The sequence below is a fragment of the Octopus bimaculoides genome, chromosome 8 (assembly GCF_046866305.1).
Source record: "Octopus bimaculoides isolate indiv1 chromosome 8, ASM4686630v1, whole genome shotgun sequence".
NCBI lineage: Eukaryota > Metazoa > Mollusca > Cephalopoda > Octopoda > Octopodidae > Octopus > Octopus bimaculoides.
The window spans coordinates 29,373,991-29,393,390 of record NC_142935.1 but is presented as its reverse complement, the minus strand read 5'-3'; the positions used below and the strand labels follow the sequence as shown (position 1 = coordinate 29,393,390).

At 35.4% G+C, this 19,400-nt stretch overlaps 1 protein-coding gene across 42 annotated transcripts in view; it reads right to left on the bottom strand.

Moving 5' to 3' along the window:
* LOC106875482 (trafficking kinesin-binding protein 1) overlaps nucleotides 1–19,400 on the bottom strand; it is a 212,321-nt gene that overhangs the window by 100,781 nt on the left and 92,140 nt on the right. For 40 of the 42 annotated variants that reach the window (XM_089356251.1, XM_089356261.1, XM_089356268.1 and 37 more), the window contains exons 2-3: nucleotides 13,760–13,980; nucleotides 7,358–7,561 (exon numbers count right to left, since the gene is read on the bottom strand). In XM_089356251.1, the coding sequence (XP_089212377.1) occupies nucleotides 7,358–7,561; nucleotides 13,760–13,793 (238 nt within the window). In that variant the 5' untranslated portion in view covers nucleotides 13,794–13,980. Of the gene's footprint in view, nucleotides 1–4,554; nucleotides 5,139–7,357; nucleotides 7,562–13,759; nucleotides 13,981–19,400 lie in introns of those variants that run through there. The other 2 variants (XM_089356280.1, XM_014923648.3) reach the window with 2 other exon arrangements.

Sequence of the window (19,400 nt, the reverse complement as noted above, 5' to 3'; positions counted from 1 at the left end):
TTCAGGGCGGTGCCCCAGCATGGCCACAGTCTAACAACTGGAAGAAGTAAAAGATAAAAGATATTCACAGAAGATATAAGTTCATGCCTCACATGCAGCCTTCAACTTTTCCTGTCCGCAGGGGCTTTTTAAAGCCAATATTTACATTGTATTATTTATAATTTCATCTTTTCTTTTACTTGTTTCACTCATTAGACTGTGGCCATGCTGGGGCAACGCCTTGAAGGATTTTGTAGTCAAATGAATCAACCTCGGAACATTTTTTTTTAAAGCCTAGTACTTCTTTTATCAAAGTCTTTTGCCAAATCTCTAATTAATGGAGATGTAAACACATCAACACCAGTTGTCAAGCACGGGGGGGGGGGGGGGGGGGGCATAAACACACACACACACTAAGCTTCTTTCAGTTTCTATTCACCAAATCTACTTGTAAGGTTTTGGTCAGCCTGGGGTTATAGTAGGAGACACTTGCCCTAGATACCATGCAGTGGGACTGAACCCAGAATCATGTGGTTGGGAAGTAAGCTTCTTACCACACAGTCATGCCGGCACCTCTGAAAATTCAGTATATATTTCCAGAAAGTACATGAGGTTGTAATTCTTTAAATGTGCAACTATGTGAGTACTGGAAACAGAATGGACAAAAGGAAAAACCATAGGAATGATTCCAAATTCAACTTCCAATTTCAAACAAAATATTTTAGAATCAGAGAGAATTGGTATTGTGAACCAACAAAATAGAAATCAAAGCAAAGAATGTAAAAATAGACCTTTTAAACAATAGTGCTAATTCAGCAGTTTATACAAGTTTTTGTGATGTGAAACTACAAAAGAAGAAGAATGTAACCCATTGCTAGGTTACAAAACATATAGTTTAACAGTGCAATAAAAGAAAGAAAATGGAATGACTTATACAAAACAAATATAAAAAATAATCATTAATTTATGAAAAAAATTTGAAAATGGAAAGAAAGTTTTCAATAGTTTGCTTATTCTAAACATCTCCCAGACATATTCATAAAGATTTTATCAAATACGACATTTTGAAATTGAAAGGTTTTTGAGAAGAATGTTCTGGTATTGCTTTAACAATTTTTTTATAACTTAATTTCTTTAAAAGTATTAAAGTCAAATTTTTATTTTTTATTTGTCTTAGTAATTGGACTGCAGCCATGCTGGAGCGACGCCATGAACGATTTTAGTCAAACAAATCTACACAGTACCTATCTTCAGTCTGGTACTTATTCTATAAGTCTCTTTTGCTGAATTACTAAGTTATAGTGCCACAAATAAACTGATACTGATTGTCAAGTAGTGGGGGTGGGACACACACACACACACCTACATATATATATATATATATATATCAAAAGGATGTGTTATAATACTACTCCACATATACAAAAACAGCCATACCAACAATCCAACATACCTGCATCATTAGCCACCCCCACGAATATCATTATGGTTTCGACACCTGGGCAGTACCATTCAGGTCTTCCACAGTTTCCATCTGCCAAATTCATTCACACGGCACTAGTTGGCCAGAGGCCATATTAGAAGTCATTTGCCCAAGGTGCTGTGCAGTGGGACTGAACCCAAAACCACAAATTTGCAAAGTCAGCTTCTTAACCACACAGCCATGCTTGCACCTATGAAACTAATGGTTTTGTTTACAGCACCTAGGTATCCCAAGCAGTCACTTCATCTAAATACTAACTCGGTTTGACATTACCTGACTTTGGTGATCAGACAAGAACTGACGTTTTCAATGGGAAGAAAATCTTCAGAGTATATCATTATATTACTTAAAAAAAATTTATAACTTAATTTCTTTAAAAAAAAAAAAAACAAAAAAAAACATTAGAACTAGATTTTTTCCTAAAATTGTATTTTTAAATGCATTTTGCACAATAAATAACACGAAAATACTTGAATAAAAATTACCAAAACAGATCTGCAATTCATTTTAGCCATCAGAACTAAAACCCACCCAAACTGGCACTTTTACCGTTTTGTAAACTTATATCTAATAAAATAGATTGTATGAGTTTCCAAGTTTTGGAGTTTGGAAAAGCTGTGAAATGCCTTAAGCATTTGGTCCTTCTGGACCAAATGACAAAAAAAAAAAAATTTAAATAAAAGAATTTGAAGTGATTTAGTAACATGATTAATTTTTGATTAAGAATGACATTTCTGTCAGGAATTGTCAGTGACAGTTACTAAACCAAAGAAACTTATTCCCCTTAGTTTAGTTATAAGAACATCTGTTGTGATGATTCATAATACTATGATGAAAAGTTTAATGTAAATGTGGACACGTTCAGTCAAAGGGTTTTCTCTCTCATAGAATCATTAGTAGTATGAGATGGAATGGGACGGATACCAAAAAACTTATGTAGACAATAAGACATGAAAGGGGAGATTAGTTAATAAATGATCGTCTGGACCAAGGGATATTCCCAGTCTTTCTCTCTATCTCCCACCAAAAGCTAAAATAGACTGTTGTTTTAGTTAATTGAAGTAGGCAAGACATGGTCACACCAATGTGAATAAGCCAGCAAAGGCTACAGAGAAAATGACTGAATTTAGCAATGATAAACTTTTCAAGTTATACTCAGTACAACTCTTTCATAATTATTATTTTCAGCACTGAACTGTAACTGAATAGCTAACTGGATGATCATTTCAGTAGAAGAGCAACCTTTATAAACCAGCCACAACTTTCAGTTATGGTAAAAATAAATAAAGAAATAAAGAAATTAAATACCTTTAAGAAGGCAGGAAATTAATGGAAGGAATGTTTATTGAGGATAAGTTAGTAATAGAGTAAATGTATGTATGTGTACATTTGTATGTATGTATACGTTTGTATGTTGGTATATACATGCATGTTTTTGTGTGCTTGTACATACACAGATATTACATACACATTGATTGCATTAAAAACTTCAGTTGAGGAAGAGATTCTGATGACGAAAAGGAGAAAACTGGAATGAAATATGACCAAATAACACTGAGGGAGGATAGCAAAACTGAATGAAAAGGCATGGTAAAAAAAGATACACAGATAATCACCCTCATCACCTCATTTTAACATCCATTTCTCCAGGCTTGCATGAATCAGATGGAATTTATTGGGGTAGATTTTCAACAGCTAGATGCCCTTCATATTGCAAACCTTTACCCATTTCCAAGCAAAGTAATATTTCCCCATGGCCAGACATGTTTTTATGGAAGATTGAAAATGAAGAACATTCATTCACAACAATCACACAATGTCAAGACGAGGAGAGAGACGTGTGTGCACGCAACAGGCCTTTTTTCATTTTCTGTCTACCAGATCCATTCATGAGGCTTTAGATGGCCCAGGGCTATAGTAGAAAACACTTCCTCAAGGTATTGCACAGTGGGACTGAACCTGAAACCATGTAGTTGGGAAGCAAATTTCTCAACCATACAATCATAATTAATTTAATATGTGATAGTACAGATTTGTTAGATGGAAAAATAAAACAAACTGTATTTTCATTAAAAAAAACATCTTTAGGGATTAAAAGGATTCATCAAGAAAAAAAAAAGAAACAAATTTAGGCAAAGAAAGACAACTGATTTGTCAATATTTAAGATTGGAAAGAAAATTTAAAAAAATAAAGACCTGCATATTTTCGTACATATAATGGTAAATCCATATTGTCTATTCATAATATGATTTGTTGTAAATAAGTGAAAATATAAGGTTTAGCAGAACATCAGGAACAAGGCAGGAGTATGGAGTATAATGGTTCAATACTAGCTGTTGGCTGAAACTTCATAATATTGATATGAAAGGTAATTGGTGAAGAAACCATAGAGATGGGTGACGTAGATACAAAGAAACATTTATGGTTAAATCCAACTAATGATTTTCTGACTCCCAGAGAAGGCCATCCTCTTTCAGAAATTCTTCAATATATACCAATAAAAAGCAACACCAAATCCTGAACTTATAACAAATCCATCATTCATGAAATTAAAAAAGTGGATTCATTCTTTCAACTGTGACAAAATTAAAAGTGGGACTGATGAAAATATCAGAGACGAAAACAAACTTTGATGTGATACTGGACAACAGGAGAATGGTTCAAGCTGTTTTGAGTTCTGACCATGTTGTATGTAATAATGTTTTTAAAAAGATTCAGTAAGGTGTTGCTATTGTTATTATAGAACCATAAAAGTTTTAAAAATTAAAATACAGAACTGTATGTCCATAATAAAGATGAGAGAGACTGGGTCACAACTAGATCACCAGGTGAACAATTGATTGTTGCTAATAGCAATATCATAACTTTGAATGCAGCCACTGGACAAAGCTATTAGAGATCAATATCAAATCAATACATAGATTGAGAAATAACATCTAAATTTGAACAAGCTCTATTATTGTTATTCCAAAACATGAACGGGACATGGATTGAAAAACATGCCATTATGCAGAGTGAAGACAATATTAAGAAGCGAACAGAAAAAGGAAATCAGGTAAAAATCAGCAAAAAATGATTAGTAAAAGTTTACCTTAGAAATTGATTTCTTCCCTATTTCCCCAGTTTTGAAAGCAATAATATTTTATCTTCATCTTGAAACAACAAAAACACGTAACAGTTTTGTTTCCACGGCAACTCTTCATTAAAATGTTTTTGTTTCTATGACATGATGTAATATAACAAGAATCATTTTTCTTTCTATGCTTAGCTTTTGAAGTAAATTATCAACTAACTACTAAGCGACATAACTAATTACTGAGTAATATATAAATTCCTGTTTCAACACACAATTTCACACCAGGAATCTTGCAAAATGAATTGATGAATATATAAATTAATATTGTTTTAATTTCATTTCTTTAAATTCTTTGCTCAGTTGCTACCAACTTGTCACACATCCAAACATACTACAAAATGAACAATTTGCAAAGCAGGACAGCAGCTTAAGAGTGAATACAAGAATCCCAATCAGAGATTAACCTCCAAACATTATCAGATTATCTTTGATAAATAGACTTGCATGCCCCACACCCCACCCTTCTGCTATTCTCGGAAGTAAGATAATCTTTTAACATTTGGCTGTGACCTGTACTCAAAAATCATGACACTAAAAACAAACACAAGAGGAATATGCTGAGAGTTATAGTACATAAGCTACCCCCCCCCGCGCGCGCGCGTGCGTGCGTGCGTGCGTGCGTGCGTGCGTGCGTGCGTGCGTGCGTGCGTGCGTGCGTGCGTGCGTGCGTGCGTGCGTGCGTGCGTGCATGCGTGCGTGCGTGCGTGCGTGCGTGCGTGTGTGTGTGTGTGTATATATATATATATATATATATATATATATATATATATATATGATGATGACTTTTATTATTGGCAGAGTCCCTTTTGTGGAACATAAGCAAAAAGGATTTATATCCTGAGCATGAAACCTTCAGAGATGAAACTAAGGCAGTAATGGTATTTAGAAAATGGGTGTACACCGTAAGATAAAAAGAAAAACATAGCAACAGAATTTCAGCAAATCATGATATTCTGTTGATGTAAATGTTAGAAGATGTATTTTTATGAAGTACAGAAGAGAATAAAAATAAATAACAGATTATAATTAAGGTTCATAACAAAACATTGTTTGATAAATGAATATTATTTTGTCGATTTTTATGAAATGAATTAAGTCAAAAGAAAAATTATGAGTTAGAATTTATGCAGTAAAAAAAAATTGAACAAATATACGATACAAACCTAAAAGGAAGCAATATTAAAATGCCAGTTTGGTGCAGAAGTAGGGAGGAACAGTCAAATTTATACTACTTCTATATGTACACAAGCTAATATAGGTTAGCATTAATGATCAAAATAATAAACAAGTCTTTTGATAGACAAGGTCAGTGTGTTTAAAGTAACAGCTGCCATCAGATTAGGTAGTCAGATGTAGGTTTTATTGGCTTGAGCTGAATTAGTAGAGAGATCAACCAAATAAGAGAAATGTAGTATTGATGTACAAACCTCATGTCATTATAACTTGCAACAGAGTGAAAAACAAATTGTGTACTTAGATGATTTTTTTCCACTCTGGTTAGCTAATTAATAGACCATGATTAAGAAGCTAGCATAGTATCAGGGCATGTATTTAATCATAGAGACTGTGTTGTATGTGACTTTTGTAAAATACTGAACTTTTCTTATTCCTTTATCCCAACTGAACAACAGACCAGAGAAAGGAAAAGGGAGAGAACAGCTTCAAGTGGCTGACTAACTTCAAACTAAATATGGTTCATAGTGCAGATGTGAAAATCCTCTCACATGAGGACAAATGTGAGAAGTATTTAGCTACCAGCTACTGGACTACCATCATTTAAGCTATCTCTCTTCTCTCGCTCAATATATATATATATATATATATATATATATATATATATATATATATGTAAGATCCAGGGATTGAGGTGTGGTGGTGGGACAAACATGCACAAACACACACACACACACACACACAATGGGCTTCTTTCAGTTTCAGTCTATCAGATCCACTCACAAGGCTTTGGTCAGCCTGAGGCAAAAGGAGAAAATACTTGCCCAAGGTGCCACACAGTGGGACTGAACCCAGAACCATGTGGTTGGGAAGCAAGCTTCTTGCTACACAACCACTCCTGTGCCAAGATATATCTTGTGGATACTTGGTGACCTCTCTGGTGCTGGTGCCACATAAAAAAGCACCCAATACACTTTGTTAAGCAGTTGGCATTAGGCAAGGCATCCAGCTGCAGAAACCATGCCAAAGCAGACATAGAACCTGGTGGGACCTTCTGGCTTGTCTGATTGTATGAGACCGTCCAACCCATGCCAGCATGGAAAACGGAGTGATGATGATGACATACACATACATACAGAAAAGCAGACTAAAGAAGGAGAGCTACAAAAGACATTACTTAGAAAACTGAAACACAAATCCTGATTCCAAGAGTAGAAGTCAAATACACCATAAGCAGTTTCAATTGTATACACATGTGATATGAACATCTCCACAACAGATTAACCACAAAGGAAGCCCTTATATTGTTGCTTAAGTATTAGAAATAGCAGCTTGCAGCCAGATTCCTTTCTAACATCATTTATATGAAAGGGAAAAGGATCACATTGTTTCGGGTTTGATTCTAGTTGGGTGAATGTCTTTGACCATAATCCTGATGTGACTCAAAGATGGGCTATCCTTTAAGAGCTGAGGATTCCTTCATAAGGTTTTCTGCCAAATGTCATGCATAGGCACTGCTCTTCCTTGTCTGGTTATACCATGAAGAAAAGATGATGATGATACAATAAAAAAATAGTACACTTACTGAAGTATTTCAAAGTTTCTTCGATTTGTTCAGTAGTTAATTCAAGATCGTCATCCAAAGGAATTAAAGGGGTTTGAATCCAGTCTTCGTTGTCATACCCACGGAAATCTGTTATAGTATCAGCCCGAAGTTTGTATTTAGGAATTTGTTCTTCAAGAAGACTTAAGATCTCAACTTCAGGTAAATCTGCCCGGTTACACACGTCTGTAAAATAAGATGAACAACAATAATAATAATAATAATAATAATAAATGCCCTAATGCAGTACCAGGAAGTGGTTTCAAGGTTTCTCATCTTAACTGATTGGAAGTGTTATCATGTACATTGTTTTGATTTGGTATAAAGATGGGCTACAGCAAATATTCTGCTCAATACCACAGATCTGTTTGCTAGTTGCTTGATCTTAACCAGTTGAGCATGTCTCTTACTGATCATAAGTAGTAGTGGGGAAGCATCATAGCCATGTATTGAGAGGAATCCTTTGGGGTTTAAATAATTTACCTCTGGAAACATGGGTTTTTCGTTCATCATCCTTAGACAACCCTTGTTGGTTTGTTTATATCACTGTAATGATGGAATAAGTACCAAACTTTAAAAAAAAACAACATAGTACTGGGGATAATTTGTCCAACTAAAACCCTTCAAGGTGATGCCCCAGTATGGTTAGAGTTCAATGGATGAAACAAGTAAAAGAGGTCTTGTCCTACAAATACCTGAGTTATTCATATTTCTTCCTCTAGAGCCATCTCCCTGTGTATCATGGAGTGGGATTGAGCCCTACACCACATGGTTGCAAAAAGAGCTTCTTAATCACATGGCCACGCCTGGACCCATAAGATATGAATTTTTTTAAAAATTAACCCTTCATAATAAATTCTTATAACGTATATTCTACTCAAAATCTATATTGGAAGGTGGCAGACGTATAACTACATGGATGGCATTAGCACGTACTTCCTTTAAATTTACATAAAGTATTGAGTTAACAAACGAAAGATATTCTGCAGACTATCTTACCTGACTCCTAATTGCACTTGGGAAGAGATAAAGTATGCATGAAAACACACAAACAACACATCCTTTGAATAAATAAATATATATTTTATCATTTACTTGTTTCAGTCATTAGACTGCAGCCATGCTGGGGCACAACTTCAAAGAATTTTACATGAATGAATCAACCCTAGTATTTTTCTTTTTTTTTTAAACCAGGTACTTGTTCTATCAGTCTCTTTTGCCAAACCACTAAGTTACAGGGACATAAACATACCTCTCTCTTTCACACACACACACACGTGTGTGTGTGTGTGTGTGTGTGTGTGTGTGTGTGTGTGTGTGTGTGTGTGTGTGTGTGTGTGTGTGTGTGTGTGTGTATATATATATATATATATATATATACACACACACAAGCTTCTTTCAGTTTCCTTCAACCAAATCCACTCACAACCCAGAGCTATAGTAGAAGACACTTGCCCAAGGTGCCATGTAGTGGAACTGAGCCCAGAACCATGTGGTTTGGGAAGCAAACTTCTTACCGCACAGCCACACTTGCACACACACACACACACACACACACACTAGTTTGTCCATCATTGTCCACAATGACTAAGGACATCACATGGGGAAAAGAAGACAGGGCACAGTGTCTCCAGCTGTGGACAGTCAGTCCGATGTGTGCTTGGAAGGCTCTGCCACAGGTCAGGCGGTCAAGCACTAATGGTCTGCTGGGACTGAAGGTGAGGAGTTGGCCCTGGATTTGTGCAGTTTGTGATTTTTTTTTTTTTGTGCCCCCGAATTCCTGATCTGTTTGTTGGAGGTGGTACTCCTACTGATATACATTCACACACACACAACGCACACACAAATTACAACTGAAAATGAAGTTGTCATAAGATAATAATTCACAAAATAAAGAACGATTCAGTTAAAATTTTGTGCAAAATGTGAACTTGTGAATCAAACCCAACTTTAATTTAAAGTTTAATGGAATTACTGAAAAAATTTTATAAATCTTGAGTAATAAATATACTGAGTGAGTTATATTTATTTAGTTTGTTTTGTTCTCTCTGTCCTTCAAATTATCTTGATGTAACATACATTAGCTGCCATCTGTTAGGTGCAGTCTGCAGATGTTCTATGTTTAGGAAAGAAACACTATTCTGCATTACACCCAAGAGAGAATGTAAAAATGTTTATGATGTAAGTATGGTGGTTTATGTAAGCAGGAGATGCTAAGGTGAGTGTATAGCAAGTTGGAATATATTTCAAAAGGTAGTTATGGAAAAGAAGGTCGTAATAAATCAAATCACTACAAGCCCCTATTCTTGCGGCAATATTCATAAGTCATGCATGTAAGGTAATAATCAGAACAAAAAAGAAAGAGAAAAAGAATACTTGTGCAATAAATTGAAAATAAACAAGAAGAAAGTTTCACAAAACCTACCACCAGTCATTATTGTAAAGATAAGAAGCAGCAAAGCAGTGAGGAATCTGTCATGAAAAATATAAAACTAATCTAGGTGATACTCGGGGGTTAGGATCATAAACTTCCAGCAACATTTGTAGAATGATGAAAATATCTATTTAGAGTTAGGTAGTAGTTTGTATGTGCATATATATATATATATATATATATATATTCTCATCAACCCACACAACAGAGTTTACATTCAAGGGGAGGTAATTTATTTATCTGGAAGTATTTTGGATAACTTTAGTGATTTTATTTTCACTCCAAAGGGTGGTGGTGGGAGTGAAATATAGTACAATGTATTCATGTGTGTGTGTGTGTGTGTGTGTGTGTGTGTGTGTGTGTGTGTGTGTGTGTGTGTGTGTGTGTGTGTGTGTGTAAAATATAATTTGTACTCGTACTGAAGAATTAGTTACATCCAGTCCAAGTGGCTTGCATTTGGAAGGGCATCCAGCTATAAAAACCATGCCAAAACTGACCTCGCCTGTGCTGGCGCCATGTAGAAAGCACTCAGCCCACGCTATGCGTGGTCCAACAAAAACAAGTTGTATTAAATAACGGACTAAAATATAACCTACATCTTTGAGAAATGTAGCAATTAAAAGCCAAATTTATGCTAAAAAAAAAAAAATCCATTGAATAAGAGATGGAATTTTGTAGAACGATGCAGTTGTCTTCTGTGGCCTTAAAAGAGATTGTATATTCAGTATAAAAGAATTGTTTATATCTACAGGCAGGTGCATCTGCTGTACACACAAACAACTGAAACTACATTCAAAAGAAGGCTATTCAATAGATTAGTATCAATTCACTCATCAACAGTCTGCAACCCTTTGCTTTCAGATACTCTGTTCCCTTCATCTGCCTCTTCAATACCCTCACAGCTCTAAAGAGCAAGCTAGATTTACACCATTTACACTCCTGCTCTCCCTCTCTCTCTCCATTTAGACTCACTGTTTCACCTTCCAGAGAAATACTAACCAGCTCTCAAATTCTTTTGGGATTCTAAGCCTCTGGAATTCCATCTCTGCCCATGCATTTGCTGCAAACAGTGATTCTACAAACGATCAAAGAGAATATCATCTCCTTCAACCTACAACTCACCTTCTGTCTAACTTTACTACTACTACTACTACTACTAATAATAATAATAATAATAATAATAATAATTTTCTAATCGATGTATCAATACCAGCAGATGACAACGTTTCTCTAAAAGAAATGGAGAAACTTTCAAAATACAAAGACCTGGAAATAGAGGTAACTCGAATGTGGAATCTAAAAACAGAAACAATTCCTATCATAGTAGGTGCCTTAGGTATAATAAAAAAATATTCAGACAAATACATAACAAAAACACCAGGACTTACAAATATATATAACATACAGAAAATTGCACTACTGGGCACTGCACACATCCTACGCAAAACACTTTCAATACAGTAACCATAAGAGCATCACAACAAACCACAGCACATACCCAAGGCACACAGAGCTGTGCTCGGCAGTGAAGTGAAAGCATGCTATAAAAATAAAACTACTGAATAATAATAATAATTATAATTATAATAATAATAAACAATAAAAAAAAAAACTTTCAGACAAATATATAACTAAAACATCAGGACTTCTAAGTGTATATAACACATCCTTCGTATAAGACTTTCAATACAGTGAAAATAAGAGCGCCACGACAAACCACGGCACATACTCATGGCACACAGAGCTGTGAAAGCATGTGATAAAAAGAAGACTACTGAATAATAATAATAATAATAATGATAATAATAATCCTTTCTGATAAAGGCACAAGGCCTGAACTTTGGGGGGAGAGGGGACTAATCTATTACACTGAACCCAGTGTTTCACTGGTACTTAATTTATCGACCCGGAAAGGATGAAAGGCAAAGTCAACTTCAGTGGAATTTGAACTCAGAATGTAAAGATGGACGAAATGTCACTAAGCATTTTACCTGGTATGCTAATAATTCTGCCAGCTCACCACCATAATAATAATAATAATAATAATAATAATAATGGCTCTAAATTTTGGAACAATGTCAACAGTCTTTTAGGGAAGGAGGAAGTTAATTATATTGACCCCAGCACTTGACAAATACTTATTTTATCAATCCTGAAAAGATCGAAGTCAAAGTCGAATCTAAAGACGAATGAAATGCCATTGAAGTGCTAGAAATTGTGCCAGCTCACCACCTTAATGGTAACATTAACAACAACAACAACAATAATTTGTTATTAGCAACGAATAATTAATAATAGCACAGTAGCATGATATATGAGGGAGATTTAAGGAAATGTAAATGAAACTGAGATGGTGTGTTGTTTGCTATGATGTCAAGAAAAGGAGGCAAGATGGAAAGAAACAGCTGAAAGTTTTACTGTGTTGTTAGGGTGCAGTGAGCAACTTAAGGATAAATAATATGAAAAAGAAAACTTTTGTGGTAATGGTAAGGGACTAAAGAGAGATCTGATAAAAGGTATATTCTTGCTGACATTCTTCAATTGGTGAGATAATGTTCAACTGAACTGGGTCAAACATGTCGGTGGCTCACGGTGCCAAGCACCAGATATTTATGCAACATTCTAGGATAGGGGAATTGTGAACCCTACCAAAAATTATTCCAGGAAACCTGCAGTTATATTATTTGAATGTCAAATTATCTAATACAAGAATGGTTAACTGACAGAAGACCAATCAATTTTGGATTTGCTACACTAAGATTTATCATTTGTTAATCTAGTCCAAGTTAACTCCCCTGATCCATTGTTTGAGCGAGATGATCGTATTTTAACCATGTTAAGACGAATGTTCTATTATAATGTGTATTATTTGTTATTTTGCATTAAGATTAGGGTACAGTTTAGATTAGGTGTGTGGTTGAGTTTTGATATCATTGCAATTGATGAAGGAATAATCAATGTAGTCTCTTGACCCAACAGAAACCTCTTTGAAATCAAACTGTGCCACCTTAGAAAATGAACGACTTATGGCTCTAGATAAACTGTCTGAAAGAAGATGAGAAGCTGGGATGATGATGGTTGGAACATACTTGACGATAGTTCAACTCAATGAATAACAGCAATGACATATTCGTTATAATCTTATACTTAATACTTTAAGATCAATTTATAAGCGAATAATCTTGAAAGAAATGCAACACTAAATTATGCTTATTCCATTGCATTGTCATAAATTCTCATAACGTATATTGAAGATTTATCAAAAGATAACTTATTATGAAGGGTTATTTTTTTATCTTATGGGTCCAGGCATGGCCATGTGGTTAGGAAGCTCACTTTGTAGCCATGTGGTGTGGGGCTCAATCCCATTCCATGGCACAAAGGATAAGTGTTTTCTGCTATAACTTTGGGCTGACTAAAGCTTTGTGACGGATTTGGTAAATGGATACCATGTGCCAGTCCATCATGTATGTGTGTGTGTGTGTGTGTGTGTGTGTGTGTGTGTGTGTGTGTGTGCTTGTCCCCGACCATGACCACCACTAGAAAACTGGTGTTGGTTTGTTTACATCTCTGTAACTTGGCGGTTCAGAAAAAGGAGTTCATAAAAAATCAAGTATTGACAAATATCTTTTCCAATATTCCATCCTCTATTATTCACTAAGGTCAGCTGTGTTCACAGTATCCAGGTGTTCACTGTATCCAGGTGTTCATTGTGAACACCTGAACTTTAAAATCCATGTGCTTGCTCTTCCTCCTCTGCAAGCCATTGTCTTAATGACTTTAAAAATTCACATGCAAATAGCTAGAATTTATTTGTGAAATTTCACAAAGAAAACTATAGATTTCACCACAATGGAGCAATAAGATACTAAAAGAGTGACAGAGTGCTGCATTAAGAGACATTTGGATTGTACTGAAGAAGAATTTCAGTGAAAGGATTCCAAAGTTACCTGTTATAACACTGGCGTCAGCTCGAGAATTCATCCAACACTTATCATGGTTGGTTTCATATAATTCAGGCTCAGATTCTTTGGTTCCCAGCTGCCCTTTATCATGTGATGCCAGCTTGACAGAGTTTGGTAAGCATTCTAAAATACCCACACAGTGGGCAGTAGAAATGTCATTGGTAAGGAGATATGGTTGCTCTGGTCTCACCAGCGCCTCAAGGCACCTGCAGAAAAAAAAAACAAAAAAAAAACAATTAATTGAAAGTTACTTTTATAAATGTAAACATTGACATTTATTATAGTTAAAACATCAAATAGTGATTCCTCTGTCTTCTTTAAACTGAAAAATCTTCCATGATAAAAGTTTACAAAAACAATATTCTGAAATAAACTTCAGAACTTTTAGCTCATTTCAAGCCACAAAGATAATTTATTTCCCTTACACTAGAAGACATGATATTCATAGCTTTTGAGTCAAGTTCACCAATAAAAGATAATAGAACATTAATCATTTATACACTGTCCTAATTCTGACAATGGAGAAAGAAGCAAATCTTATGGTACTTGCACTGAGAAAGTAAACTGGGTTGTTGAAAATTGTATTTTTGTCAGGAACATTAATTATTTAACTATTTATGACTCTTTGCATTGCCAAAAGGAAAATGAAGTTGCCTTTAACCCTTAGCATTCAGATTCCTTCGTCAAATGTATTGCTTGTTTATTCCCATTGTTTTGAACCAATCATGTATTATTTCAGAGCTTCAAGATTTCAATGGTGTGTTTGTATATTTGTAGAATGATGCTGTAGGGTAGGTGTGAGAGGCTGGATGTGGTCAGTTTTGACATAAAACAGATAGAATATTTGGACCGGATATGGCTGGATTAAATGCTAAAGGATTACAAATACACATTTTACTTATTGTAACTAATAGTAACAAAGACATCCTTTTATAAAGTACCAAGATACACTTCAGGGATGGGATGTATCATCAGTGATGTTCCTGGGGTCTGATGGGGTTTTGGGTCTTTCAACATCAAAAACCACTTGCCCAATTGACCCAGTTGTGGTTGATCAAATCCTAGGTTGCATCCCAGTTGCAGCAAGCCACTGGTTTGCTCTCTTTATCCAAATCCACCTTAGTGACCTTCTTGGTAGCTTACATGATGAAATTTACGGTCCTCTACTTTACTGCACCAGTAACTCCATCAATCAGGGCTTTGCAGAATGAATGCCCCACAAAACCATAGCAGCCCACTTCAAGTGCCTCACAACGTACCTGCTAGCCCTGGTTTTTGTACTGCTCTCCTAGCTCCTGGTATTCAGCAAGCTTCCTCATGTGAGCCACCATATGTTCTTCCCAGGGCACAGTCAGTGCAAAATAAAACATTATTTCTGAACTGCTCTAAAAAAGATCTATTGTCATCTGTTATGAATCGGTAAACTTAATGGTTGTATGGTTGTACACACAGAAACTATTTTGGTGTGTTTTGGCTCAGCACCAAATGCCATTAAGATATTTATAGAAACAAATGGGTTTAAGGAAATAATAAAACTAATTCTTAACGCTCTAACTGCTTCTGCACGATTTATTATTAATACAGTTTTAAAAAGATACTTCCATATTTACTTGGAAATTTAAACATCTACATCGCATATTAAATGTCCAACCACTCGATTGAACAAAAGAGAAGTCTGTTACTAGTAAAGTTAAATGAAGCATGCAGAGTTATGTACCTTTACAAGTTAGTACAACAAAGGTTGTGTAAGTTTGTCGAGTTTTCGTATCTGTATGCATCAGGTTGGAAAGAAAGCCGAGGCGCTTTGCAACCAAGTATTTTCAGGTTCAGTACCACTGGGCGGCACTTAATACAGTCATGAACCGACCAATACTTAGTGAGTGAATTAGGTAGACGGAAATTGTATGGAAGTCAATCGTGTGTGTGTGTGTGTGTGTGTGTGTGTGTGCGCGCGCGCGCGTGTGCGTGTCGCTACTACTTGACAACCAGTGTTGGTTTGTTTACGTCCCTGTAACTTTGCAGTCCTCAAAAGAGACCGACAGAATAAGTACCGAACTTTTAAAAAATAACTTTTGGAGTTGATTTGTTTGACTAAAACCATTCAAGGCAGTGTCCCAGCATGGCTGCTGTCCAATGACCAAAGTAAGTGAAGAGTAAAAGTTGATCACGGCTGGTATTTAATTCACGGCTAGATCCCCGCCTGCCCACTTTTTCAACCGCTTTATCTCTTCTGGGATAAGTTTCTTTAATATAGAGTCACTATTGGTCAAAGCTGGTTACCTATCAACACACAAATGCCTGGGCAAGATTTTTCTAAAGACTGGCAGCTGTCCATGAATGCAAATCTCCCCTCCACTCCATGACAATGTTTATCCAAAAGGAAAACTGCCAACTTGAGCCCATACTACTTGGTACCACTGTTGTCATAGCCATCGCTGTCAGAACACAAAGAACCAAAATAAATACTGCAAGGCATCTTATAGCAGAACTGAACCTGAGACTATGTGGTTGGAAAGCAAGCTTCACAACCACACAACCACGCCTGCACCAATTACAATTAATTTATTTGTAACCTCTTTCAATTTCTTCACATCGTAACACATTATAATCGATGATGTTAACACCAATAACAAAGATAAAAATGAAGTAAATGAGAAGCGATATTATTCAATTTTCCATTTTTTTCTTTTTTTAGCACTGACTCGTCAAAAACTGGGTCTCTGAATTCCTCCCCTGAAGCTAGGCATTGAAGAAATACAATTTTTTTTAACATCAAAATATCAACTGCATCAATTAACCAACTAAATATCAATCTAGAAAAAATGCACTGCTCTCATTGTATATATATTTGTAATCCAAGATGATGCCATAAAGTATATATTTCACAAGTAATCTTTGAATATATTTACTTCATTCAATGAGAAGAGACAACGAATTTGAAGCTAAAGTTGAACTTTTGGTTATGTTTAGTTACTGATCAAATAATCAAGTCATAACTTACTACAGACATTGTGTATTGTCTCACAGCAAGGAATATACAATTAGGCATGTGATCCTAGATAAATAGAGTCTAGTGTCTCTTCACATAGATTCACAGTATAAAATATGCATCAACATGTGAACTCATGACCAAGAATCATGTATGATGAACCTTATTCACAGAACTATTCTTTTCATCATGTATTTGTTTACGTCTTGTGTTTTATGAAATCTGAGACTTTGTTTTGGAGCAAAGAAAAGGGAGAACGAATGATGTTATATAATTCCCAAGGACATTACCAATGTAAGTCAAATGACTCCAAACAGGAAGTTAAACCAGGTCACAGTGACCCACCTAGCTACAAGTTTACTAATGTCTCTGTGATAGATGCTGAATTGAAGTTCAAGTTTCAGAATGAGGAATGTAAATTTGAGTGTTGGATAATTTTCAGAAATATTCTAATATATATACATAACTCTCAACTATTAACAAAAAGGAAGCTAAATATTTTGCAAAATGTTGCAAAATTAATTAATTAATTGCACTCATTTACAATAATCATACAACGTCAAGAGATAATGAGACACACATTAAAGTTTATTTTTATGTTAAGTTCTAATTAAATACTCAATACTTTTTGTAAAGTACAAATTTATTGCTCTTTAACATGAATAGTATTTACAGCAATTTCGAAGTTTCAACCAGCCAAGCATCATGTGTGTGTGTGTGTGTGTGTGTGTGTGTGTGTGTGTGTGTGTGTGTGTGTGTGTGTGTGTGTGTGTGTGTGTGTGACAGGTTTCTTTCAGTGTCTGCCTGATAAGGCTTTGTTTGGCCAGTCCAGGACTATAATAGAGGACACTTGACCAAGGTGTCATGCAGTGAAACTGAACCTGGAACCACAATCACATTTGCATCTATAAACACAAAAGAGTAAAAAAAGAAGCAAACACCACTTTAGAGAATGATAGAGTCAGTAATACATTTTCATTGGAGGGGGGGGGGGTCTGAGAATGACAGCAGTTAAGGAATATGCTTTGAAATTACATGCCTCTGGACCTTGGGCAAATGTCTTGCATAACAGCTGAGGTCAACCAAAACTTTGTAGGAATTTGGTATGTGGAAACTGTACTCAATATTATTAGATATATGCCTGTGTCCCTGAGCCTAGCAGGGCTGACCATGTCTGTAACTCTTTTAGGCAGGCCTGGATGAGGTTCTATTCGAAAGAAGATTGTCATTTGCCATGTATCCTTTTCTCCCCTCTCTATGCAACTGAGGTTATCAAAGAAAAAGGCTGCTGCTTACTATGTGAGATAATATGAACTCAAAGTAATAATTATATCAGGTTAGTTGTGTAAAGCTAATAAGAGAAGCTGGTTGTTTAGAGTTAGACTAATTATATTATAAGTATTATGTTACACCAGACGGCAGTAATACTGTGTAAATAGATTCTCAGTTGGTTATAGTATTTAATGAAGCCACAAGAACCACCTAAACCAGCTTTATGCCATTGCATTCCTCAAAATTACTATCATGAATTTGTCTTTTGTGTTCTTAACACAGGTTATTTCTTAATGAAATAACTTGTTCTTCTGTAATGATTCCATCTTAGAACTCAGTTTGATAAGTTTGGAGCTAAAATGTGTATTGTTGTCAGTCAATCTACTGTGTCAGTATGTGTGTGTGTGTGTGTGTGTGTGTCAGATTGTGCGTGTGTGTGTCAGATTATGCGTGTGTGTGTGTGTGTGTGTGTGCGTCAGAGTGTGTGTGTGTGTGTGTCAGAGAGAGAGAGAGTGTGTGTGTGTGTGTGTGCAAGTGCCGGTGTGTGCGCGTGTCGCTGTGTGTGCATGTGCGTGTATTTGTCGGTATGTGTACATTTGCGTCTATGTCTTGACATCCACCTGTAAAAAAAGTCTGCCTCAATCAACTCCACCTGATTCATGCAAACATGGAAAAGTGTAAGTTAAAATGATGATGGTGATGCTGATGATATATATAAAAAAACTAGTTAAAGCTTATATAATAGGAAATATGATTATAAGATTTATATGGAATAATGTTGAAGTATGTCAGAAGAAATCTATTGATTCTCTCCTCTTAAATACCATTTTCTCAATTCTTTCCAAGAAGCTAGCTAAACTAGGCTAAACTAGAAAATGACATTGATTTCGATTTGCCTTCTCAAAATTCTTAATGGTAAAAGGCATTCAGAAACTACAAAGTGCACGTATTCCAAGAAGTTCACACATGACTGACAGCTACTGAAATAAAACAATGAACAGTAATAGAAACTGGCTGAGAATCACTAGAATTTATAATTGAATCTGTAATTCAGTTGAATGGATTTACTAAAAAGAAAAATTCAATGAAATAGCAGCAAAACTATTTTTAAAAAATAGGTGGGAGAGATCCATGAAAAATAGCATCAAAAGAAAACCAGAATTGACAATCTTCTTGAAGAGTAATAAAAGATTAAAAATAGAAATAGGATGATTAAAAAAGGCAAAAAACCTGTTTTCTACAGGCTTTACTGTATGATATAAGAACTATTGAAGAGAAACAGAAAGGAAGCTTTTTGTTACCAACCAACCTGGGACTGTTTCTGGTTCTGTGATATAAACTTTTAAAACCTATCATCAAAATTTC